Raw genomic sequence first — 23,117 nt, 5'->3', positions numbered from 1 at the left:
AGGTTATTTTCCTGACACCACACTCCGAGGGCCCTCACCTCCTCCCTGTAGGCCGTCTCGTCGTTGTTGGTAATCAAGCCTACCACTGTTGTGTCGTCCGCAAACTTAGTATTGCTTGGGTTATGAGTCAATATGGGTGGAAGGATTTATTTTCTGGGATCTGGAGTGGAAATTCATTCCACGGGTTAAGAAATGGCACATTTGTGCTATTTATACTTTTGCCTTCAAAGTCAGTCTGAGGTTGATGCTGCAGGCAAAGTTCAATCAGGAGTCCAGTTCACCTCATGTTTCTGAGTCAGCAGGTCATAGCTAAGGGGTCCCAGGTTGGCAGAGAGCCCTAGTTATCATTTAGCCCCAGGTTAACACTGTATTCTAGTTACTGGTAGCTCAGATAGGTAGCTTCATGTTAGCCGGTATATCAGCCTGAGACAAGCGATAGACAGCTGCAGGTATAGATGAAGCTAAATGTTATCAAACAGCTGCAGGGTTGTGGTGGTTAGCTACCAAGATTGCATGGGTCATTTATCTAATAAGCCTATACAAGCAAGCTATTTTGTGATTAAGCATTCTTTTCAGACGTTTTCAGAATATAATATGAGTTTCACTGCTGTGCTGTTCTGATGTGTATCAGTATCTCTGTGCTTGCTGTGTGTATGTGTGTGTGTGCATCTGATTTACACGTGTATTTATTTGTATGTGTTGGGTATATATCCGCTCTGCACTGTACAGGTTAGGTAGGTTATGTTTGTTTGTATTTCATTTCAGACCCTGGGGGATCTATCAAATCAACTCTTGTTTCCATCCAGCCAGTTATTTGCTGAACATTCACCCAAATGCTCTTTTTCAACATGAACACCCTCACTAATACAGACTTGGACACTTTACGTTGTTTTGCTTGTGTGCTTCCCCCCCAATGGCTGGCACTTACCATGGCTATACAAGATATGAGTGTTTTAGGAAATGTGTCTAAAAACAGCAGTAGAGCTGTGGGCCAAATGAGACAGGATGTTTTTTCTGCCATCTAGTGGACAAAGTGGCAAAAGCTTTTCTTTTGCCAGTTCCTCCCGACATTATTCTGGACAACTGTTGAATTCACCATGTCCAATGACGCAGCTGGTGCAAAATTGTGTTCTGTAGATTTTGAGATTTTTGGCCATGTCCAAGGTTGGTGTCTTCAAGTTGCTTGTAATTATTAATTGCACAGTATTCCCGTCGTGAGTGACCATACTGTAAAATGATCTGTGTTTCTTAATTTAGGTTCTTGCAAGTGTCCATTGCTCGGTGTTTTTATAAGCGTACTGCATTTCACTAAATAAGCAAAGTAACACTTGCTTGTTAGAAGTCTCTGATTCACACTTGCCTTCAATGACGCATAGCCTACAGGTTCTAACAACCTAAGAGCCTGCTACTGCATTATTACACCCACATTCTGTTTACAATCCTGCAGTTAGTTATTCGTTTACACCCACAGAACTCTTAGTACAGTCAATATGGAACCTATCATCATAAGTGAAGACTCAGTCAACTGTATAAGCTAATAAGTGACATAGCCTATTATATTTGTCAGTAATCACGTTTTCTCTGTTTTTTGTAGGGGTCTGTTTCAGAATGGTAAGTTTCTCCCACAAGACCCAATAGCTGAATTTCAGTGAAATGAAAATAATAAAAATTCTACTCTGCTATATTAAGTGCCCACCCTCGCACTTTCACAGAGGAGATGCCAACCAACAATATAGTGCCTAGTGATATCACTCATGACTATATGAATCATCTTCATTGCTCTCTCTCTCTCTCTCATCTTCTCTACAGTACACAGAAAAGGAGGGTCTGAGACTGGGTCTGTGTGGCTGGGTAAAGAACACCAACAAGGGTACTGTGGTCGGCCAGGTTCAGGGGCCTGCAGACATGATCTGTGAGATGTAAGTCCTACACCACTATCTACTGCATTTAAAAAACACTCCATGCTAACCAACGTGCTGAACGCAGGAAAAGCTCCACAGAGTGAAAGACAGTAGGAACAACAGTCTTGTTTGAAATATGGACTTTGAAAATGTTCTAACTATTTTCAACCCTTTGTAAAAGTGATACAGAATGCAATGCCAATAATCCCCTCCCGTCGCCGATCTTTCTTCAAGGCCCTGTGTTTTATATACACTGAGTATACAAAACATTAAGAACACTTGCTCTTTCCATGACATACACTGACTAGGTGAATCCAGGTGAAAGCTATGATCGCTTATTGATGTCACTTGTTAAATCCGCTTCAATCAGTGTAGATGAAGGGGATGAGGCAGGTTAAAGAAGGATTTTTAAGGCTCGAGACAATTGAGACATGGATTGTGTATGTGTGCCATTCGGTGGGTGAATGAGAAGAAAAACGTTTTAAGTGCCTTTGAATGGGATATGGTAGTAGGTGCCAGGCGCACCGGTTTTTGTCAAGAACTGCAACGCTGCTGGGATTTTCACGGTCAACAGTTTCCCGTGTGTATCAAGAATGGTCCACCACCCAAAGGACATCCAGCCAACTTTATACAACTTGTCATATGCGATGACGCTGGAGAGACGAAGCAGGTACGGGGAGTAAAACATTTAATAAAGACGGACATGGAACGAGACAGGAACAGCGTCAACAAACTAATACTAAAGACATAAGCAATGCAGCAGCGGAGAGAGCTGGGGACTGACAGATATAGGGGAGGAAATGAACAGGTGATCAGTGACTCCAGGTGAGTCCACTAACGCTGATGCGCGTGACGAGGGAAGGCAGGTGTGCATGATGGATGGCAGGATGGATGGCAGGAGTGCATGATGCAGGGCAACCTGGCGCCTTCAAGCGCCAGGGGGAGGGAAGAGCGGGAGCAGACGTGACACAAACTGTGGGAAGCATTGGAGACAACATGGGCCAGCATCCCTGTGGAACGCAACTCAATATTAGGAAAGTGTCCCTAATGTTTGGTATACTCAGTATATATTTCCATACTCTGAGGTTGGAATAATACTGTGAAATTGTGAAAATGATGATAATGCAATTTTAGTGTAAGAGCCTGTTTTGGTGGGATGGAGTTTTAGCCTGGTTGGCGACATCACCAGGCGGTATAAGTTAATATACCAATAATAAAGAGACTTTCAAACCTCTGCCAATAACAGATAGGGATCTGTAACCTGAAAACTTCTATTAGGCTCATCCAATTAGGCACCTAACTCAAACCACTCCCAGACTGTCCAAGCAAAATTCTTGCTTGAGAAATTGCTATTTGCTAAGACCATTTTGACCATTTTAATTGAACAAAATAACAATAAGGTACTTAATTGTTACCCAGAAATGATTTGATCTTGAGATAAAAAAAATGGCTGCTTTGGGCCTTTAATCAGTGCTTGACTTGGGCAGGAGCTCACTTGAGCTTTTCTTACTGCTTGAGCTCCTATTCCACTTATAGAATATTAGCTAAAAAGAGCTCCTGCACCTAAATGTAAACAGTACCTGCACCCAAAATGAATATCAGCACGTATTTCAGTCCACGTCAAGCACTGCCTTTAATGTTTTTCTCTTATTATACCAGCAGATGGCACTATTACCCTGCATAGACCAGTTCCAACATTCCATAGTCGTGTTATAGTCGTGTTATAGAACTAAACTCAATAGAATTTAGACTTTTTGGAGTCACACTTCACTCAGTGATTGTTTTTACAATCCTCACAATCCTCAAGTCTGTCTAGCCCCATAGATATTATTGGCTTTATTTTCCTCTGTTCTGGTGGGCAGGGCAATCACAGACCACTGCCGGCACATTCTGCAATGATGAGATAGTGTTTTGGCATAGCCTTCCACTAGAACGTCCTGATACATTCAGTTTCTCTGGGAGAGAAATATCACACGATTCAAACTACATTTTCCTTCCAAGTTAAGTGCTATTATCCCAACCTATTATTTTGACTGATCTTTGTGTGTTGGTGTGATATGAGCTGTTAATTGTTGTTGTTGTTGGTGTTGGCTCACACGTAAGCTGATTACTATGGCTAATGTGTTTCTTATTGTCAGAGTTTGTCACAAATGTTCCCTTTGAGAGTCTGTTTGGGGAGGTGACGGAAACCTGCGACTGTCTGCTCTAATTCTCTTTTTCTACATTTTCTTCTTTCTCCTCTCTCAGCATTGCTCTTTTGCTCTCTTCCCCTCTCTTTTGCTTTCTCTTGCTCTCTGGCTGGCCAGGGACTGAGTTTCTTGGTAGAGATAATCTCACCGACAGGACCGGGGTCCGGGGGTGGGTCTCTCATCCAGATGTGAATCTGATGTCATCGGGGTGGAAGCAGGTCACAGAGATTACATCATAATCTCAAGTGTGTTCCACAGAGAGCTATGAGAGGCTGCTCCAAACACCCACCCTGCCGCACACCCTCTCTAATGCTTACTGTATCTCATCACTACGCCCAGAAATTCTTGTAACTAAACACACACACATACACACACACACACACACACACACACGTTGTTGATACACTGTAGGAGACACAGGAGTTTTCACAGATCAAAATTATTTTCGTTTTTAGTTAACGTCAGTCTTTCAAGACCTCTGTCAATGTGAGCCAAAACCGAGCTTTACATCTTTTCTCACTCTTAAAGGTTAATTGGTGTAGAGCACATTCTTTGGAAATGCCAAGCCTTCACAGATCACACCTACCCTTTCATGAGGGATACACATTGCTGTGGGTGTGTGCGTGCGTGTGTTTGTGTGTTGTTTTCTTTTACGTCAAGCACAATAGTGTAACGGCTGATCCTGTTTCTCCATAGACATTTGAAGCAGAAAAAAAAACAGAACAGTGTCTTTGGGACTCAGCAGGGGTCATCTCTTCCTGAGCTCAGCTCTGTTGAGTGTTCTGGATACCTCAATCTGTAGACATGGGATCATTGACAATGCAAACTAAACCCTGGTGCCTACTCACAAGGTCCAGCTGTGCGTGCTGCTATGGTAACAGTGTCATTCCTGGGCCATAAAACCTCTATTTAAAGAGCCCTAATGGAATTATCCCCAATTTACTCTGTCTGGTCAGGAGAGAGAGAGTGGTTTGGCCAGTATCAGTCAGCTTTTGTGTTCCCTAATATGACATGATTTCCTTCTTAATTGTTATTTTAGGCCACAGAATTCTGGGTGGATGGATGAACTCGCCCTACTATTGGGCCCAGATCATATCTGCATGACTGCTGCATCCATCCCTATTGAGATAATTCAATCAGCCATACAGCTACAATGTATTCTACTCAAATCATTAACAAGACTATTTCTTTAACAAATAGGTTGACAAATAATAATGTCTGAAGCTATTGGACAGTATGCAGCTGAGCTCCTGCCTTAAATTAGAGTGTTTTTGATTTTCTCTGAAGCTATACCCAGTACCCCCGGCGGCAGGTAGCCTGGCGGTTGAGAGTGTTGGGCCAGTAACCAAATTGTCGCTGGGTCGAATCGCTGAGCTGACTAGGTGAAAAATCTTTCTGTGCTCCTCCTGTAAATCGCTCTGGATAAGAGCATTTGCAAAATGGCTGAAATGTACCCACCCATGTACCTGCATTTGGCCTTTTTCCCCTCATTTTCTACTGCTCTTTCCCTATCCTACTCTGTTCTGTGTTTGGATCATATTGCTTATTGGTATGTCACAAATAACATACATGCATAGAACAGCGAAACCACCACTGAAATCAAGCTAGAAGTCCCCACCCGTTCATTCAGTTTCCTGCTAGCTGATGTAGGCTAGTAGTCTGTATCAGACAGGGAGTGGCATATTGTTTTTATGTGTCACACACAGGGTTCTCTCATCCTTAAAATCAATGAAAGTCATCACAGAAAGCACATGTGTTCCTGGGTGTTTTGTAGACTTGGAGAAAGTGGATGGTGATTTAGTGCTCTGTATCAGTTGTACCATGTATGCAGCACTGTGGGACTGACCTGCTGCCTGCTATAACTAATATTAGCTCTTCTCTCTCCTGAGTCGTGTGACCCAAATCAGAACAACTTCTGTGTAGGAAGAGACCTACAAACCACCACTAGGAGGGAGGGAGGGATGATTGTTCAAGAGAGTGAGGGAGAGTGACAGAGGGAGAGGAAATTAGAGAAAGCGAAAGGGAGAAACTGAGAGATGGATTAAGGGAGAGAGAGGGAGGGAGATTGAGTTCATCTATAAGAGAGTATGAGAGATGGCGATAGAATGAGAACAAGAGAGGGAGAAGCAGAGGGTGATGAGGGAGGATGATAAAGTAGTTAGATGGAGGCTGTAGGTGGCTGTAGGTGCCACTGTTTTCCACAAGGTCTCTGTCCATGGCGGCTGAGACCGCTGGTCAGTGAGTGGCACGGCGGGGACACAGATGGTCTGGATTCTGGCCCATTTAATCCCTCTTAGCCCTGTTTTGATGGAGCCCCAACTAAAGCCTTATTCCTCTCTAAAGCTCTCTATAGGAATGTCACTACACCCCCTATTCACTGCAGCTATGTGTAATGCACTGCATGCAGCTGTTGGGCTGATGACTGTTTGGGGACAGGGGTTTTCAGCCTATTATGAAGCTCAGACTGGCCCAGATGTTTCATTTTGACCTCCTCCAGCTCCAATGGTAAGATTTCCTCTGGAAGTGTTTTCTATAAAGCTGCTGTTTAGGATGCTTTATCTCTTAGTGAACAAACATCCACCAATGTTTTGGTTCCCTTCCCCAGATCTGTGCCTCAACACAATCCTGTCTTGGAGCTCTATGGACAATTCCTTCGACCTCATGGCTTGGTTTTTACTCTGACATGCACAGTCAACTGTTGGACCTTATATAGACATGTGTCTGCCTTTCCAAATCATGTACAATCAATTACATTTACCACACATGGACACAAATCAAGTTGTAGAAACATCTGAATGATGATCAATGGAAACAGGATGCACCTGAGCTCAACTTCGAGTCTTTTAGCAAAGGGTCTGAATACTTATGTAAAGGTGTTTCTAAAAACCTGTTTTTGCTCTGTCATAATGGTGTGTTGTGTGTAAATTGTTGAGGATTTTTATTTATTTAATACATTTTAGAATAAGGCTGTAACGTAACAAAATGTGTAAAAAAAAAAGGGGTCTGAATACTTTCCAAAGACACTGTATACCCAGTGAAGGCAAATAACCTTGAATGTAATGTGGATTTTAGCAAACAACAGCTAACAAAAGCTAACACAGTCAAATCAAACTCTGAAATTACAGCTCCCTTTAAACTTATTTTTAGCTATTTTGCATTGACATTCATGTCCACATTAATGATGCTGCATAATTTCACCTGGTCAGGAAAATAGCTAGCTGACATCCGACACCATTAACTATCTTTGCCAGGGGGGAGATCGAATTCGCATTTTGCAACATTGCTTCCATTGTCTGATTGGAAAACTGCAAGGTTCATACAAAGCTGTGCTGTTGCAAACTAAATGCTAGCTAGAAGCAAGAGGAAATTGTGTTTAATAAAAGCATGCACTCATAGATAAAAAGGGTCTCTAGATAGAACCTTTTGGTCAATTCAAATTTGAACTGCCATTCTGATTCAAAACCCAACTGCCATTCCATTATGGTGATGCAACAGGACGGTAGTTGAACTTGCAAATAGCCAACCAATAAGCATGTTATTTTTCAATTTATTAAGGTAAGCAAACTTTATGATTTAATTTAAATATATAAAACCAAAAGTCATATGGCAAACTATAGCTAGGCTAGATAAACAAAGTTGTATTCGAATTTGAGCACCATTTATAAGCTAGCTAACTTTGCCCTCTAGCTGCCTAGCTAGACAGGAAAAAGTTAGGCTACTTTAATTAGCCACATTATAAGCTAGCAAGCTAACAAATAAACATGTTTTATTATGGAATATGGCAAATAGAGCTAGCTACTGACCCAGCCTGACATTGACAATTAGCTAATTGTTACTTTTATTTCAGTTGCAAAGTATGTGTACTGTCTAATCAAATGTCCCAAAATTAAATTCAACAAATTCAATTAAAATAAAACCTAACCTAAAACCTTTAGCACACATTCATTTGCATCAAGCCTGTTTTGAGCATTTGGCCATAAATTCTCATCCACATCAAAGTGAATGTTGTCCATGCACCGTGTGAAATAGCTTTTGGCATGGCGAATCCAAGCTTGACATTGGTCTGCATTGATGTCGTCGTATGCCTCATCCATAGCCAGAAGGAGGGTGGTAAAACTCATGGGGATGGCAATCGTATACCTTCCACCTCCCATTCCTCAAGTGGGTTAAGGAAAGGAGAGTATGGAGGCAGTTGACAATTGATCTTCTCAGATTGGGGTGAACTAATCGGGCGGCCTCTGCCATGGTAAGGTCTCTGTTTACCATATGATCAACAACGATGGCCCGGACTTCATTAGATACAACAGTTCCCGCCGTCTGCCCCCCTCTCTCTGATGTCCACCTCTTTGACGGGGCCCATGTCCACCTCTCTGAGGGGTCCCTTGTCCATGAGCTATTTGATTTCTTCTTCTCCCTTGCTGTCTATCCTGCTCCATGTTGAAAGAAAGTGCAAGTGTTTACACACACCCTTTTATATGGTGACAAATTGTGGTTGCCCCTATGTGAAATCAATTAGCAATAACAAGTGGTTATTATGTATCATACATGTCATTTTATTTTATTTATTTTTATTGAACCTTTATTTAACAAGGCTAAGAACAAATTCTTATTTACAATGACGGCCTTCACCGGCCAAACCCTAACCCGGGCCAATTGTGCGCCACCCTATGGGACTCCTAATCAGGGCCGGTTGTTGATACAGCCTGGAATCGAATCAGGGTGTGTAGTGACACCTCTAGCGCTGAGATGCAGTGCCTTAGACCGCTGCGCCACTCTGGAGCCCATTAGGAGGCCACATTTAGATGTTCATACTTTACAAACACACGTTTTATTTCTGTAGTTCTCTAAATCCATATATAGTAGACAAACCAGTTCAAATCTATAGGTTTACCGAACAGTTAAGTGATTAACCATTAAGTGCAATTGGATTAAGTGATGGTCAAATCTATTTAAGCAAATGAGAAGAGAATCATATGAAATGTGTTGTGAGCATTGCATCGTGAAAGGTATTTCCAGATGAAATGACTAATTAGGTTTAGTCAATTGAAAATATGCTTAAAGTTTTGATGATCTGTTTTGAGTTTTGTACTAAGAGTTGTTCAATATTACCACATACTTGTGAAAATAGTACCAAAGCGATACAAAAAAAAAAACTTGTAACCTTGGCAGAGTTTTGGAAGTCCAACTTCATTATGAACCATACAGAGCCGTTAGCCAGCCAGGCCCAGTTAAGATCTGATCCAGATTGCTCTCCAGGAACAATGCAATGCCTAAGTTTATTCTGCAGCAAAACATTTTTTTTTGAAACACATTGAATTCCTTCCCATACGCTGGTCTATGTTATCTCATTTCCTCAAGTGTGTGGGAAAAAGTAAATGTCCTTTCCTCTAGAGGCCTGGTCAGTCAGGCAGTCAGGCAGAGTGGATGCAGTGGGTGGTGCTCACTCAGAGACCAGGCCATTATTATCAACCCACCATCACATGGTCAACGTTAGGTCTTGTTATAGCAGCAGTCATTGTTCTCTCGCCGCTCTCGCTCTGTCTTTCTCTCTCTGTGACACACACCAGGTTTGTTTTCTTTTCATGTGCTTATTAGATCAGTTCACACATGTGCTTCTAAATTGGGATAATTCCCTTATTAGGGGGTGGACTGGCGGGGAGCTTTGCTTGAGAGGTTCAACCTCTTCAAAACATCAGTCCATCTATTACCAGGACAAGAAGAGCAAATGCTTTTAAAAAGGAAAATAGCCACAGACACATCATATAGTAGATAGACAACCCGCCTTATGCTCATACTCTTTTTGGTTCAATCCTCCATTTTATTTAGCAGAGTGATGTCAGGGGAGATTAATATTTACCTGATGCAATGGGCGATTTAGAGCTAACCTCTAAGCCCTGTGATTGCTGTCAAATCAGCAGTCTGTGGGCTGTGTGCGACATGAGAGCAGAGCGGAGCAGAGAATGCAGATGGAGATGTTGCCTCCCTCATCCCTCTCTCTCTTGCTCTCGCTCTCTCCCTCCATTTCGCTCTCTGTCATTGAGGCGCAATGGGCAGCTATTGCGTTGTGTCTCTGTGATCTGACTGAACTCCCATCGCACCAGACTGTGCTTCAGGATGACCACATGTGGCGCACTGATCCTCTACAATCTCTCCACTAATCTACACAGACTAGGAAATAATGTAGCCCATATCGGCCATGCAGCGACTTGAGTGACAGGGCCTCAGTCTCCAGGGCTTGACCTACATGCTGTAAAGTAAGCATGTTGCCTGTTGCTCCTCACTGAGGCATGTCTCATGGTAAACTGAGGTTTAGACTTAAGACAGTGCTGAGTTATACAATTCAATTTACTTGATTATGTTTGTGTTGTGCTTTTCCCAAAGTCATTTGTCATAGAGAACAGTAGAGATGGTGCCAAGAAAAACTGCCTCCTATGCACTGTTTCCCGAGGTTGGCTGGGGCTTGGACTCAGGCTATAGCTGAATCATTTGTCTTTGCTGACAGAGGTTAGGATCATGTTGCTGAACCATTTTTACCAGTCGGCTGAAACAGAGGTTGAAGTTTTAGTGAATGCCCACAGCTGTTTATGACAAAAATCCCAGTTTTGCAAGGGATAGGAGGGACTATATTATAGCGGATACAGTCAATCTAGTGTCACCCCCAAGGGTTGGCCGGCTTTCTTAGAAAGCCTGCATTCCCTGTGTCCATCTGACATGTGACAAGCCTTATTTGGCCTAGGCACTGGTTGCTGAACAGAAGGGTCTCCAGAAAACCTCAGATTCCCTGCTATCTAGAGCGTGTTCAAACTCTCAAAGTTAATTTTAGCAATGGAATGTATGTTCCCAAGCTATAGAGAACATGGTTAGCTGTTGAGCTGATAAACAGATCATGTAGTAGCTTATATTAGAGAAAATAGCCACAGAGCAGAGCAGAGTGATCATTCCTTATGGGAAACAGAAGCAGTGTGTTGCCTAAAAAAATGACCATCATTGACATGAGGGTGGTGGATAACAGAACATCTCTTTCTTTCCCTTTTCTATCTTTCTAATTGCGCAGGAAGGTGTGGCTGTGTAAGGAGGGGAGTCCCAGCTGTTCCATCACCCGAGCCTCATTCTCCAATGAGAGATCCATTGACAAGGTGGAGCTCTTTGGCTTCAAGACACGCTTCTGAGGAACTCCCTTCATCCAACGCCACTCTAACCACACCCTCTCCAGTGCTTTTACCACATCAATGTCACCTACGGTCTCTGTGGGTACCACCTTATGTTTCTAAATGCATTGTTTCGTTCCCAACCTTTCTGAAAAATACATAAAAAAATGTCAAGATTTTTTGAGATGCCTAAATCGATTATGCAGACAGTTTGAAATTGTGTGACATTTTTTTTAAAGTAGAAGCTAATCCAAATAGTTGCTCATCCAAAAGTTGTTGTCTTTTTCTCTTAAATGCATTCCCCGTCTGAACATTTTGAATGTTACATTCAGGCTGGCAGAGCAGCATATATTGTCAGGCAGCTCTGTGCTTTGCAGATTCTCAATGCTTTTCTTCTGAACATGTAATGCCATAAAACCATTCAAGCTCGATGTTATTAGAATTCAATACAAATGCACTATTAAATAGTTAATGCAAAGGACAAAATATATATATTTTTGTCCCTTTAAGATAGAGCCTCTTACTGTGTCTCTTTCCTACCTGGTCTCCTCTGGTCCTGAATAATGTTGTGTAAGGTCACGTGATTGTTTACCTAATCCAATTAAACATAGAGAAAGCCAGCCAGTCAGACTGCACCATCACGCTGAGTTGCCAAGACACAACTGGCCAAGTCAGGAGTATTGAATAACCCATTAGAGTTTGTGTGTGTGCGTGTCTGCTAACGTGCATGTGTGTCAGTGGAAGCTGCTGAGGGGAGGACGGCTCATAATAATGGCTGGAATGGATTAAATGGAATGGCATCATACACATGGAAACATGTTTGATACCACTCCATTCCAGCCATTATTATGAGCCGTCCTCCCCTCAGCAACCTCAATTGGTGTGTATGCTTGTGTGAGTGTATGTTTGTGTGAGTGCGCGTGCATGCATCTGCATGATTTTCGGTTCATTAGACACGTAGGCCTATGTGTGTGTTTATCTCCATGGTGCTTGCACTTTCTTTCTCTCGCACAAATCATCTCGCTCTCTGTCTCTCGACACTATGTTGTTGACTCCCAGCTCCCCTGCTCTGACCCCTCTCTACCTTGCCTTGTGCCAACACCATCTCGTCATCACCCAGTCAAGTCTACCTGAGTAACAACGTCCATTCTGGTCTGCTTTTTACCCAGCATGCAGTGTGGTGGTAAATCTCCCCTGTGAGCAGGAGCAGGGCAAAATCCTCTTATCTGACAGAGAAACTTGATTTAACCCAAGGGCTTATGATCCAATATTGAGCCCAGTCTCCTACTGCTCTGCATGGGAATACAGTCTCAGAGAGAGAGAAGCATACTGTACCTGAGTCTCTCTTCACAGCAGGAGGCTACTGTCCTTACAGCATTCATATTAACCTATCAGGACCCCTCCAGGGATAATGATGCTTGTTATAGATTTAGCTTTATCTAATCATGATATAGGGGCAGTGCTTTATTTAATTATGATATATGGGCAGTGCTTTATCTAATTATGATATATGGGCAGTGCTTTATCTAATTATGATATATAGGCAGTGCTTTATCTAATCATGATATAGGGGCAGTGCTTTATCTAATTATGATATATGGGCAGTGCTTTATCTAATTATGATATATAGGCAGTGCTTTATCTAATCATGATATAGGGGCAGTGCTTTATTTAATTATGATATATAGGCAGTGCTTTATCTAATCATGATATAGGGGCAGTGCTTTATTTAATTATGATATATAGGCAGTGCTTTATTTAATTATGATATATGGGGCAGTGCTTTATCTAATTATGATATATGGGCAGTGCTTTATCTAATTATGATATATAGGCAGTGCTTTATCTAATTATGATATATGGGCAGTGCTTTATCTAATTATGATATATGGGCAGTGCTTTATCTAATTATGATATATGGGCAGTGCTTTATCTAATTATGATATATGGGCAGTGCTTTATCTAATTATGATATATGGGCAGTACTTTATCTAATTATGATATATGGGCAGTGCTTTATCTAATTATGATATATGGGCAGTGCTTTATCTAATTATGATATATAGGCAGTGCTTTATCTAATTATGATATATGGGCAGTGCTTTATCTAATTATGATATATGGGCAGTGCTTTATCTAATTATGATATATGGGCAGTGCTTTATCTAATTATGATATATGGGCAGTGCTTTATCTAATTGTGATATATGGGCAGTGCTTTATCTAATTATGATATATGGGCAGTGCTTTATCTAATTATGATATATGGGCAGTGCTGTTTAATGTCATAGACAGACAGGTTTAGAAAGTGGGGGCTTCTTGGTCAATTACTAATTGTTTAAGTGCCCTTTGAAGCCTCATGTGAAGGTTTGTTCCTGGTCTCAGATGATTGGATAAAAGCCTTTAGTCTCCACTACGCCCCACCCCCACCCTTCAGACAGGATCTCATATAGTAAAGATCAGTGGCACACTTAAAGTGACCAGGTAGCCTAAGCAGTCCCATTTCCTCAAGTCCATTACTACACTTGGGAACAGGGGTGTAATGGCCACTTAACAACAGGGTGGAATGGAGAGACTGACCAAGGTAACTTCTTGATACAGCAGTATGATTACCCCACCAGTGCACACACATCACACCCACACAAGTCTCACTTATGCTTCAATGTTCAGTCACAAGATGCTCTCCATCCACTTATAACAGTATGTTATACACTGAGTGTACAAAACATTATGCTTTCCATGACATAGACTGACCAGATGAATCCAGGTGAAAGCCATGATCCCTTATTGATATCACTTATTAAATCCACTTCAATCAGTGTAGCTGAAGGGGAGGAGACAGGTTAAGTAATATGTTTAAGCCTTGAGACAATTCAGACATGAATGGTGTATGTGTGCCATTCAGAGGGTGAATGGGCAAGACAAAATATTTAAGTGCCTTTCAACGGGGTATGGCTGTAGGTGCTAGAACAGGTCCACCGATTTGTGTCAAGAACTGCACCGCTGCTGGGTTTTTCACGCTCAACAGTTTCATGTGTGTATCAAGAATGGTTCACCACCCAAAGGACATGCAGCCAACTTGACACAACTGTGGGAAGCGTTGGAGTCAACATGGGCCAGCATCCCTGTGGAATGTTTTCGACACCCCAATGATTTCAGGCTGTTCTGATGACAAAAGGCGTTCCAACTCAATATTAGGAAGGTGTTCCTATTGTTTTGTACACTCAGTGTATAACTCCTCAGTCTAAAGATCTGTCTGTCCATTGTTTTCTACAGTACAGTGTTTGTCCCTGATATATTGCAATGCTCAGTAAATCATTCCTAACTGTGTCCAGTCCAAAACACACCACCTTCATGATGTTCTCAGTACCCTCTCTCTCCCAGTGTGAGTAGGCTGGGTGCGATACGGAGTGTGTTGCCATGCCACCCATTCCCAGGACCTTTCTCACTGGAGCCTCTGCAAGGACAAAGGAGGAGGCCCTCTGATTGGAGGTGGCCAAAAGCAGTGGATTTATGTCCCATGTGAATAGGACATGCACCACTAGAGAACCACTCATTTAGGCCCCAATCCGCTACAGTTACATAACCTATACAATCCCCCATTCAACACAGTCTTCAGCCTTTGTCTGTGTGGTGTGGTATTTATCCCAGTCCTGGCGTTTCCATGACAATGAGTCAGCGGTGTGGCATTGAATCACAGGCTGTGTATTGTAACTGTACGTTAATAGCCACCAGTGGTGCTCCTACATGGAAACAGTACAGGGGCAACTCTCCTCTATGGAAATCTATCCATCACTAATGGGGAGAAAAGGGCACATTGCTGCTTGTGTCGTGGCTACAGTGTAGGAGTACACACTTCCCATCCACACACACACACACACACACACACACACACACACACACACACACACACACACACACACACACACACACCCACACACACACACACACACACTAACCCTAACCCACACTAAATAGGACTGTGAACATACCCACTCTCACATACAGTACGTACAACAACAAAAAGCCCACACATCCTCCTACTCACATACTATAAAATGTGACAAAACACTATTATATAAGAAGAGCTATACAAGGAACAAGGGGACAGTCTTTAGCCCATCAGGTAGGAGATCAACTTGTTGCATATGTTAATAGTAACAACCCTATATCCCCTCACCATCGAGAAACCCTCTGTAGTTCCGTCGTGTCTGACTGAGTGCATTGTTCAGTGTTTGGCTTTCATGCTTATTAGTCTCCCACAGTCTGCGCCATCACTGACACAAAGCCATGCTGCCTGAGGGCCAGTATTTCCTTACCAGTCATTCTGTCAAAGGTCCTCACTGAAAGCCCCCCATCTGATTGCATCAACATAGAACCAGCTCCAACATAGAACCAGTAATTATGTTATATTCAGCCAAATATTTTAATTATATTGTAAGTAAATGTATCGACCATCATGTTGTCTCTATTTTGGAGTAATGCAGTGATATTCAACTGTCATGCCATCAAATGCCCACTGGCTTGAAGCCAAGCGCAGGCGGATGGAGGCAGAGAGAGAAAAGAGGAGAGGAGTGATCAGAGTGGAGCAACACCGTGCACCCAGACCACCCACTCTCTTCACTCAGCGCTGCGCCACGTCTGAAATCAGGCGTAGAATATCTGCCCCCTCGACCTCTTCTCTCTGCTCTTCTCTTCTCTCTTCCTCTTCTTTCTCCTCCTCCACTTCACACACAGGCCACTTCCACGGCAACCAACTGAGCCAACTCGCACCAGTGGCCATGGTAACCAAACCATGTGGAAGGGTTTCAGAGAAACTAGAAGTGCTGAGGCCTTTTCCATCCTGTCTCTCTATCTCCTAGCACTCCATACAAAAGGGCTTCGCAATCAGCTGCTACATAATAAAGGAGCTAGGATCTGATGAATATCTCACAAAGAATGATATTGGTCATATTGTTGTGTGGGTAAACTCAATGGCAATGCAGACTCTTAATTGGAAAACTGTGCTATATCTTTTTAAGTGGTAGAAGAAATCAAATCAAAGCAAATGCTATTTGTCACGTGTCGTATACAACAGGTGCAGACCTTACCGTGAAATGCTTACTTACCAGCCTTTAACCAACAATGCAGTTTTAAGAAAATATGGGCGAAGAAAATATTTACTCATTAAACTAAAGTTTAAAAAAGTAACACAATAAAATAACAATAATGAGGCTATATCCAGGGGGAACCAGTACCGAGTCAATATGCAGGGTTACAGGTTAGCCGAGGTAATTGAGGTAATATGTACAAGTAGGTAGGGGTAAAGTGACTATGCATAGATAATAAACAGAGAGTAGCAGCAGTGTCAGCAGGGGCGTAGTCTTTGAGCCTTCCTCTGACACCGCCTAGTATAGAGGTCCTGCTACCCTCTGTAGTTGCCATACCAGGCGGTGATGCAACCATGCTGTCGATGGGGCAGCTGTAAAACTTTTTGAGGTCCTGGGGACCCATGCCAAATCTTTTCAGTCTTCTGAGGGTGAATAGGCGTTGTCGTGCCCTCTTCATGACTGTGTTGGTGTGTGTGGACCAGGTTAATTCATTAGTAATGTGGACACCAAGGAACTTGAAGCTCTCGACCAGCTCCACTACTGCCCTGTCGTTGTGAATGGGGGCGTGTTCGGCCCTCCTTTTCCTGTAGTCAACGATCAGCTCCTTTGTCTTGCTCATGTTGAGGGAGAGGTTGCTATCCTGGCACCACACGACCAGGTCTCTGACCTCCTCCCAATAGGCTGTCTCATCGTTGTCAATGATCAGGCCTACCACCGTTTTGTCATCAGAAAACTTAATGATGGTGTTGGAGTCGTGCTTGGCCACGCAGTCGTGGGTGAACAGGGAGGACAGGAAGGGACAAAGCACGTGAAATCAAGGCATCACTTAGTGGTGTCAAAACATTGAGAAAGTTCCCCCTCACTCTGTACTGTTTGCACACTGCTCTGATCCATTGCTTATGGAATGAGTCTGATTTATGCCAGACTTTCCAACCAAATCCCATTATTTCACTGCTTTGGCTGACAGAAACTCAACATGACCACAAAAACACAGTCTTTTCTCCCTCTCTATGGGTCCCTCATTACCAGTGACCAAACATTCTCAGTGCCTCCACAGTAAGCTCTAAATGACACAAATGATTATCCATCCATACCATCTATGTTTTTACCTTTCTCTCTATATTACCATACATCGGGGGCGGACATCGTCAACACATCACTTCACCTGTCGTTAAGAGTGTGCTGAGAGGAAACGGTTGCTAGGCAACTTACACAAGTTCCCGGCTAAGGCCAACTTTCTTGTATCAACAGTTCACAGTGATTTCAATGTGGGGGCGGTATTAGTAAAGCTGAGAATATATATTGTCACCTTGCTTGAGCTATCATTTGAATATACAGTATTTTGCTTCATCTAAGTCTATTGTGCAAAAACAAAGCTGGGAGCAATTACTGAACATTTTCTGTGCTGTAAACTATGTGGAAAATGGAGTAGTCCTTTGTTCTCTCTCAAGTCTGACCTAAGGGAAAGTAATTTTCTTGTAATGTGGTTCAGACTAGAGAAAGGCATAACCAGCCCTGTGTTAGGTTGGTTTGATCGATTGCTTTGACATGGGTGATGTTTAATTCCTATTCACTCCTATTTGCTGTTGGACAGAAGACGGACCTCTGGCCTTCTCACAGTCTCTCGTTTCATAACAAACATGGCAGTGCCTATTCACTATGGTGTCTGGTGTCTGAATGGAAATACTCTATGTCATCATGAACGCTGCTGTCTCCTTAAGCTGACCAGATCCAATTCAGCCAGAGAGAATTATAGGACCCCCTCAAGGTCATCCAGAAAAGTTATCTTGAGAAGTAAGTTGACATGGTTCCAACTACATACTGTAAGAGGAACAGTGGTAGTCTCTTCAAATATGATATCTATCTACAGTGCATTCAGAAAGTATTCAGACCCCTTGACTTTTTCCACATTTTGTTACATTACAGCCTTATCCTAAAATATTTTCCTTATCAATCTACACACAGTACCACATAATGACAAAGCAAAAACCTTTTTGGGTGCAAATGTAAACATTTAGAACTGAAATACCTTATTGACATAAGTATTCAGACCCTTTGCTATGAGACTCGAAATTGAGCTCAAGTGCATCCTGTTTCCATTGATCATCCTTGAGATGTTTCTACAACTTCATTGGAGTCCACCTATGGTAAATTCAACTGATTGGACATGATTTTGAAAGGCACACACCTGTCTATATAAGGTCCCACAATTGACAGTGCATGTCAGAGCCATGAGGTCAAAGTAACTGTCCGTAGAGCTCCGAGACAGGATTGTGTCGGGGCACAGATCTGGGAAAGAACACAGTGGCCTCCATCATTCTTAAATGGAAGAAGTTTGGAACCACCAAGACTCTTCCTAGAGCTGGCCGCCAGACTAGACTGAGCAATCGGGGGAGAGGGGCCTTGGTCATGGAAGAGACCAAGAAACTGATAGTTACTCTGACAGAGCTCCAGAGTTCCTCTGTGGAGTTGGGAGAACCTTCCAGAAGGGCAACCATCTCTGCAGCACTTCACCAATCAGGCCTTTATGGTAGAGTGGCCAGACGGAAGCCACTCCTCAGTAAAAGGAACATGACCGCCCGCTTGGAGTTTGCCAAAAGGCACCTAAAAGGACTCTCAGACCATGAGAAGCAAGCTTCTCTGGTCTGATGAAACCTAGATTGAACTCTTTGGCCTGAATGCCAAGTGTCACATCTGGAGGAAACCTGGCACCATCCCTACGGTGAAGCATGGTGGTGGAAGCAGGGACTGGGAGACTAGTCAGGATCGAGAGAAAGATGAATGGAGCAAAGTACAGAGAGATCCTTGATGAAAACCTGGGACGAAGGTTCACCTTCGAACAGGACAATGACCCTAAGCACACAGCCAAGACAACGCATGAGTGGCTTCAGGACAAGTCTCTGAATGATCTTGAGTGGCCCAGCCAGACCCCGGACTTGAACCCGATCTATCATCTCTGGAGAGACCTGAAAATAGCGGTGCAGCAACACTCCCCATCCAACCCGAAGAGCTTGAGAGGATCTGCAGGCAAGAATGGGAGAAACTCCCCAAATACAGGTGTGCCAAGCTTTTAGCGTCATACCCAAGAAGATTCGAGGCTGTAATCGCTGCCAAAGGTGCTTCAACAACGTACTGAGTAAAGATTCTGAATACTTATGTAAATGTGATATTTCAGTCATTATGGGGTATTGTTTGTAGATTGATGAGGGTAAAAAATGTGAATACATTTTAGAATAAGGCTGTAACGTAACAAAATGTGGAAAAAGTCAAGGGGTCTGAATACTTTCCGAATGCACTGTATAAAAAAGTGGCAAAAAAATGTAAAACTCAAGGAGACTAATTTCTAAATATGTTCATTATCCTAATTGTATTAACCAAGTGGTAAGGTATAGTAACACCAACAAATCCGTGGTCCTCAAATGGACTTAAGCATGGACTTGTCTGGTAGCAATTACTGCATTGTTTTGTGATCCAGCTGTGAGGCCATAGGACTGGGATTACTCATACTTCCACAGTGAGCGCAACATCCACCACAGAGCAACAATGTCTGTCTGAGTGTTGCTGTCACTGACTCCACAGCAGGATGGACGAATTTCTGCCTGCTGGACAGTTCCAGGACTGCAGCCAAGATGGCTTTTCCTGGTAAACACATTGTCATGACAACCATACTTCGATCTAGCACAGAGATGAGTTACAAATGTTACCTTTCCTTCTGTATTTATTGAAAGCATAGTAGGCCTACTGTAAATTATGTGAGAATAGTTTACATACATGATGAGCATGACAATGTCTGAATAAGTTACTGCAGAGAAGGGAAAGCATGTTAACAGACTACATATAATTCACTCCATGTAAAGAGGTTGGACCCTGTCCACTCAGACCCTTCAGCGTGCACATGCATGCACCCGCCCCATGTGAGGAAACGGGATGTCCTGACCCAAGCTTGTCTCACTTTCTCAACTCCAGATGTTGGAAGCAGTGGATGCTCATCAGAACCAGAGATGTGAGAAAATGGTGAGCCAGAAAATGAGAAAATGGTGAGCCAGAAAATGAGAAAATGGTGAGCCAGAATATGAGAAAATGGTGTGTTCAAACAGATGGTTCTGAACCTCTGTCCAGAGCTATACCCCATACGGAGCATTAACAGACATACAACTCTCCTGCTGTAATACCTCCAGCTGACACCAGGCCCATGGCCCTGCTTGTCACAGTACCACTGACTCTGCAGCAGCTGGGCTACACACACTGTACTCCTCTAGTGGACTCATTTGTTGAGTTGTTATACTTTTGTATGACTATTTTTTAAACAGTTTTCTATATACAGTATTTGTGATATACAAAACACATATGGTGGGAATCTTGAAAGCTTCTTTCGACCGTGTCAGAGTTGCTTCACGTACAGTGTTTTCTGTCATCAAATCAAAAATAATCGAATCCAAATCAGATTTATTGGTCACATTCATGTGTTTAGCAGATGTTATTGTGGGTGTAGCGAAATGCTTGTGCTTCTAGCTCCGACAGTGCAGTAATATCTAACAAGTAATATCTAACAGTTTCACAACATATACCCCAAATACATGTACATCTAATTAAGGAATGGATTAAGAATATATATATATATATATATACATATATATCAGAGCTGCATTGGACTAAGATACAGTGGCATAGTATAGAGTACGATATATACATATGAGATGGGTGATGCAATATACACACAATTAAAGTAACTAAGATACCGTAGAATAGTATATAGTACAGTTTACACATATGAGATGAGTAATGCAAGATACGGAGACATTATTAAAGTGGCTAGTGTTTCACTTCCTTAAACAGATTCTGTGACACAGTCCATTACTTTACAGTACCTGTACCTCATTCACATGTTTAGGATTTCAGTGTTCTCTCTATAACCATTTAATGCATTAAAATGATGGCTAAACATTCTCTCATATTTTTTAATGTCTCTCTATTTTGATGGGGAATAAACAAGAAAGCTAATTCCTAGAGACATAATTGGATTTGTTTTTTGGAAATCTTTCTTCTGGGCTGCCTGTATTTCCTTTTGGGGTTTTCTATAACACGCCGTTTTTCAAATCTGTCTTTAAAACATCATCTACATCTGAATGTATCATTAAACCACGGAATCTTTGAAGAATTTCCACAAAGTATTTCCAATGTGTAGGCCCCTTTAGGTTCCATGAGTCCACTCTGGTGACTCTTTAGTACTCACACAATTTGCTTTGGCTTGAGCTTTTACCAGTCCTGATTTAATTTAGTTTAATAATTCTCAGCTGGTATAAATGTATGTAACATGATACATTTAATTAACCCTTCCCTTTAAACATGTCAATTTCACCCACAACTGAGTTTTTAATCACTAAAATACTATTTAACAAAAACAAATCCACCATGACCCTTCATCTAGTCCTCTAGGTATGGGTAATAACCTTGTAAAACGACAAAACAACAACAAAAAAACACTACTCTGTACTTGACCTGTAGTTGACTTGTATTTGACATGGAATTTGTCCTTTGAACTTGACCTTAGTGCTAGAGACTAATGGTTTTCTGTGCAGTAAAGGTCTCACCATGACGATCACAAGGATATAAGTATGTTATCCTTGGGATGTTCAGAGGCCGAGGGACAGATCTGAAGTTTGGCTAAACTTTTGCTAAAAATTTAATTTCATTAAATGTCATCCTTTGATTGATTTACGACTTTGGTAATCAAACATTTTGATCAACATTTTGAACAGTTGGGTCTAAAAACGAAGGGGGAAAAGGCATATGAAAGAGGTCATTCCCGGCACAGGAGGTTGGTGGCACATAATTGGGGAGGACGGACTCATAGTAATGGCTGGAGCGGAATATGTTTGGTTTCCATGTGTTTGATGCCATTCCATTTACTCCCTTCCAGCCATTATTATGGGCTGCCCTTCCCCCAGCATCTTCCTGTGATTCCCAGCTACTGGAAAATACATTTTGGGAGGTTAAAACCATATATTTATGATCTTGGTGTACTTACTGTACTTCCTATATGGGTCAAATTGACCAGTGGTCAATACTTTAATGTACTACTTAAGTCATTTTGGGGGGTATCTGTACTTTACTATTTATATTTTTGACAACTTTTACTTTTACTTCACTACACTCTTATAAAAAAGGGTTCCAAACGGGTTCTTCGGCTGTCCCCATAGGCAAACCCTTTTTGGTTCCAGGCAGAACCCTTTTTGGTTCCATGTAGATCCCTCTGTAGAAAGGGCTCTACGTAGAACCCAAAAGGGTTATTCAAATGGTTCTCCTAAGGGGACAGCTGAAGAAACCTTCTAGGTTCTAGATAGCACCCTTTTTTCTGAGTGTACTTTTTACTCCATACAATTTCCCTGACAGCCAAAAGTACTGGTTACATTTTGAATGCTTAGCAGGACAGGAAAATGGTCCAATTCACGCAGTTATCAAGAGAACATCCCTGGTCATCCATACTGCCTCTGATCTGGCAGAATCACTAAATGCTTCTTTTGTAAATGATGTCTGAGTGTTGGAGTGTGCCCCTGGCTATCTGTAGATTACAAAACAAACAATGGTGCCGTTTGGTTTGCTTAATATAAGTGTGAAATGATTTATACTTTTACTGTTAAGTATATTTTAGTAATTACATTGACTTTTGATACCTAAGTATATTTAAACCAAATACTTTTAGACTTTTACTCAAGTAGTATTTTACTGGGTGACTTATAATTGAGTCATTTTCATTTTAAGTTACAGTATCATTACTTTTACTCAAAT

At 42.1% G+C, this 23,117-nt stretch overlaps 1 protein-coding gene across 1 annotated transcript; it reads left to right on the top strand.

Annotated features, from left to right (window-relative positions):
• The first annotated feature begins 936 nt into the window (after window positions 1-936).
• LOC112255566 (acylphosphatase-2) lies at window positions 937-11,751 on the top strand. The gene is made up of 4 exons (XM_024428524.2): window positions 937-1,164; window positions 1,595-1,611; window positions 1,810-1,919; window positions 11,145-11,751. The coding sequence occupies exons 1-4, from the start codon at window positions 1,098-1,100 to the stop codon at window positions 11,257-11,259; spliced, it is 309 nt and encodes a 102-aa protein (XP_024284292.1). The 5' UTR covers window positions 937-1,097; the 3' UTR covers window positions 11,260-11,751.
• Window positions 11,752-23,117: the final 11,366 nt, after the last annotated feature.

This window comes from Oncorhynchus tshawytscha, linkage group LG01 (assembly GCF_018296145.1).
Source record: "Oncorhynchus tshawytscha isolate Ot180627B linkage group LG01, Otsh_v2.0, whole genome shotgun sequence".
NCBI lineage: Eukaryota > Metazoa > Chordata > Actinopteri > Salmoniformes > Salmonidae > Oncorhynchus > Oncorhynchus tshawytscha.
The sequence above is the reverse complement of the archived record's forward strand: the minus strand, read 5'-3'. Positions and strand labels throughout refer to the sequence as shown.

What these genes read in the sequence shown, in the direction of transcription:
- LOC112255566 (XM_024428524.2), top strand. Translation starts at nt 1,098, where the DNA reads ATGTCCAATGACGCAGCTGGTGCAAAATTGTGTTCTGTAGATTTTGAG. An exon ending in GCAGACATGATCTGTGAGAT is followed by an intron (nt 1,920 to 11,144) that starts GTAAGTCCTACA and finishes CTAATTGCGCAG; the next exon opens with GAAGGTGTGGCTGTGTAAGG.